Source organism: Phaethon lepturus, unplaced genomic scaffold (assembly GCF_000687285.1).
Source record: "Phaethon lepturus isolate BGI_N335 unplaced genomic scaffold, ASM68728v1 scaffold41637, whole genome shotgun sequence".
Taxonomy (NCBI): Eukaryota; Metazoa; Chordata; class Aves; order Phaethontiformes; family Phaethontidae; genus Phaethon; species Phaethon lepturus.
Window position 1 is genome coordinate 10,175 of NW_010551891.1, and position 3,641 is coordinate 13,815.

At 55.4% G+C, this 3,641-nt stretch overlaps 1 protein-coding gene across 1 annotated transcript in view; it reads right to left on the reverse strand.

Annotated features, from left to right (window-relative positions):
• The window catches only part of LOC104623855 (SH3-containing GRB2-like protein 3-interacting protein 1), a gene marked incomplete at its 5' end in the record, with an annotated part of 6,828 nt that extends 3,975 nt beyond the window's left edge, over positions 1 to 2,853 (reverse strand). The window contains 3 exons of the mRNA XM_010291063.1: positions 194 to 305; positions 2,241 to 2,394; positions 2,752 to 2,853. Coding sequence (XP_010289365.1) covers positions 194 to 305; positions 2,241 to 2,394; positions 2,752 to 2,853 — 368 coding nt within the window. The remainder of the gene's footprint in view (positions 1 to 193; positions 306 to 2,240; positions 2,395 to 2,751) is intronic.
• Between the last annotated feature and the right edge of the window lie 788 nt (positions 2,854 to 3,641).

Consider the following 3,641-nt stretch of genomic DNA (forward strand, 5'->3'; position numbering starts at 1 on the left):
GAGCCCCCTGACCCTGGCCCCCCGCCTGGCGCAGTGCACTGGCACCCCAGCGCGCGCGTGCCGAGCCCAGAGCACCCCCTCTCCTCCCTCCCTGTCCCTCGAGATGCTCACCAAAGCCTCGACAGCACCCTAAGCCGGTCCCGAACCCAGGACCCCCCGTATCGGCACCCAGAACCCGTCGGTTGGCACCTACTTGTTCGGGTCGGCCCCTTTGAAGTACGCGTTGACGGTTTCCGTGAAGGCGGCGGCGACGGGCAGGGTGTCCTGTGCCCCCATGGTGAGGGGGCTGGGTCCCCGCGACGAGCCTGCAACAGTGCAAAAACCTCCACTTCTTACGTGCAGGGAGAAACGGCACCGCTCCCCCCCGGGCCGGGGCAAGGGGTGCTCACCAAGAGCCCCAGCCCAGCTTTATGGGCAAATACTAAGAAAAAAATCCCTCAGGCTTTGGATGAGGCTTTAAAACCATTCTTAAATTATCTTTCTGGCCGCCCCCCGCCAAAAGCGAGCAAAGAAGATGACGACACTGCCTGAACTCCCGCCTGCGGGAAGCCCAGCCTGCGGGGAGCCCTGCAATTCCCGGCACGCTCCCTCTCCTGCCAGGCGCGCCTGCACGGCGGCTCACCCCCCAGAGCCTACGGCACGCTACGGCAAATCTGCAAACCGCCAGCAGTCTGGAGCAAGGGGGGAGAACGTGGGACTCGGGGTGCAGAAGCTAAAGCAATCAATCTGCGGTTTGTTTGGGTGATTAAAAAAAAAGAGGAAAAGCTTGCTTCGGTCGCGCTGTGCGTCCATGGACACTAGCCAGGCTCTAAAATAATTCAGCCCTGCACGGTCACACGCAGGTTTCCCTTTGCCGGCCAGGAACGCCCGTCTCCGAAAACGTTTGAGGATGAAAGCATCACTGCAGGCGTACGCCAGAAGCCCCGGGCGCGGGGGACCACCAAAAGGACGGCGAGCGGGGGCTGCTGGCACAGCAGAGCTCTCCCCCCGGGGACGCTGCCGAAAAACCAGCCGAGGGTTTAGTGTCTTGTCACCCACTCGATGTACAAGGTGCTGATCCCCTGGGCACCCAAAAAAGTCCTGAAGAGGTCACCACCCCTGCCCTGGCACCACCCGTTCTGATCTGTTTTCCTGCAACACGCCGTTTTGGAACCTTTTTCTTTTTAATATCACAGTCTGTACATCAGGTTAAGCACGAGGATTATTTTGCCCCAAACAAACTAAAAAGTAACGGCAAAGGTCTCCGGAGGGGCAGCTTCCCCGGGGACCCCGACACCCCCTTACTCTGTTACCTTCATTTACCGGGTCTGAATCAGGCAGGCTACGAACTCAGCCCAGGGTTTTGTGTAGGGCACGCAAGCTGTGCCAGCTCCCGGCACGCTTCTGGTGAGCTCCTGCTTTTCCTCCTGGGCTAGCTTTAAAGTGAATCCCCTCTCTTTTTCTATCTGCTGCTTCCCACCGCTGCCCCGTCGCCGGCTGCTTTTTGCCTCGGCTCTAAGCAATCGGCGTGCAACGCGGTCCTGCCTTGCCGCTGCAAATTTTCTGCGAGGAAATGATAGAGTTTGGGTGCAGGAAATCAGGATTCGTGATGTCTCCTGGGGAAAGCGCTTCTGTCGCTTAAATTACGCTTTGAGTTTTGATGGATTCATCATGAAAAAACGCGGCGTTCGCAGAGGAAGGTTCCTTGCGCCTTACAAATGCATCCGTGCGGGCAGTGCGTTAACGTGTAAAACCAAAGCTGAGCCTCTCCGGTGCTGAGCTTTTCCCTGCAAATGTCTAATGTAGCCTAAAAGGGTGTGAAAAATTAATGTCACCACGCGTCTCCCTCTTGGTCATACATCTTAAGACTTGGGGGAAGAAGCGGGTCTCAGCCGCAGCCCGGAATAACGATGCTCGGTAAGCGCAGCGCGTCCGGCTGTCCCAGCGCACGGGACGGGCAGACTGCGCATCTCACCCGCACACGCCGCGCACACATTAATTACCCTAACGACGCCTTTGAGGACGCAGCCCCGAGCCGTGCATCAGGGGCCCTGCGAACATCCCCTTCAGGAGCAAGACGCTTCACGTCGGCGCCAGCCGCGCGTGAAGGCACGGGCAGCTCCCCAAAACCACCGGGCAGGCGGGTTATCGCAGCCGTAGCCGCGGCAGAGGGGACACGCAGGGCCGCGGGGCAGCATCGCAGGCTGGTAGGGCATCATATTTTTTAGAAATTCTTTCCATAGATGCCACCGCCGGGTTACCGGAGGGTGCAGAGAGCGCATCCTCGCTCCCCACACCCAGAGCAACGACCCCCCCCGCGCGTCGAATCCGGCCAAACGCAGGCAAGTGGGATGTTCTCATCACATCTCTCACCCCGATATACGGCTGAGATTCAAAAACATGGATGCCGAGTGGCTATAAGGGGTGAAAACGGGGCGTATCAGCCAGCAGAGGAACGTCAGGCTTCTCTCGGCCGGGAAGGCGAGGGGAAGGCCGTTAGCCACCCAGCCGCAGCAAAGCCCGCGATGCTCTGCAGTATAATAATTACTCTTTGGGAGACAAAAAAGAAAACCCTCCCAAACGTACACGCTCCGACTGCAGCTGGCTTTAGCCGAGACCCCGCACCGGAGCATCGCACGAGGGGTAGGCGTCTGTCCTGCCTTTTCCCTGGTTTTCAACCTCTCGCTTCTTCCCCCGTTTCTCTGTACGCGTGTGAGACTTCTTCATTCTCCAGAATGAAAAAATGGTATGTACAAGGATGAAGCAGCTCACCTCGCGTATCCCTGTCACCAGGCTCAGGTGGCCTTTGGAAATCGGCACAGAGTTCATCTGAACAGCAACAGCAACAACACTTCCTCCACATTTCTGATCTGGCTTTGAATAAAAATCACGTGGATGAAATGGGCATTCAGCGTTCTCGGTTCCCTCTACTCTTCCCCCACGAACCTATATATTCTTCTCTTAACGGCTTCAGTGACTAAACAGTTTTTTTAACAAAAATTTTAATGTAAAAAGTATACTCTCTCTATTTTAAGCCCTGCAATTCTTCTCCAGAAACTTGAGAGACAAGTCCAGTTAAAGCACATACTGTGGCACACCTCCGCCAAAAATCTGGCTTTTCAGTGACTGCTTCAGAAGTTATTTTTAGAAACTTTTCATTTTGGCCAAATGACCTGATAATACTAGAGGGGGGAAAAAAAAATCCACTTTATGGGGCTTTGGATCCAGCCATAAGCAGCACACCAGGTTCATTCGCCTTACTCTTCTCTACACAAAGGTGGAAAATACAGACGGTGGAGTAAGGACAGCTGAGTCCCTGGTACACAGCTCTGCCCGCGCATCCAGGGGAGCATCACCAAAGCGGCACCGCGTCTTTGCACGCACGAACAAACTATCCCACGTTCTGCAAATACATGGATCTTCGCACAAGAAAAAAAAACAGCCCAGAAAGAAAAGATTATTTCTCCTCTGGCGTTTCATGCCCTGAGTTACAGATGCCAAACTCGGCAGATCTCCTTTCGCCTCCCTAGAGGTGTAGGTGATGAGCACTGAAGTTTAAGTTTGTTTTTTTTTTAAGTTGGACTCGAAGATTTAGGGATAGGTCAGGAACTACAGCGCGTGGAAGCGCGCCGGCTCCTTCCCGGGACGCGAGATGAGCCCGG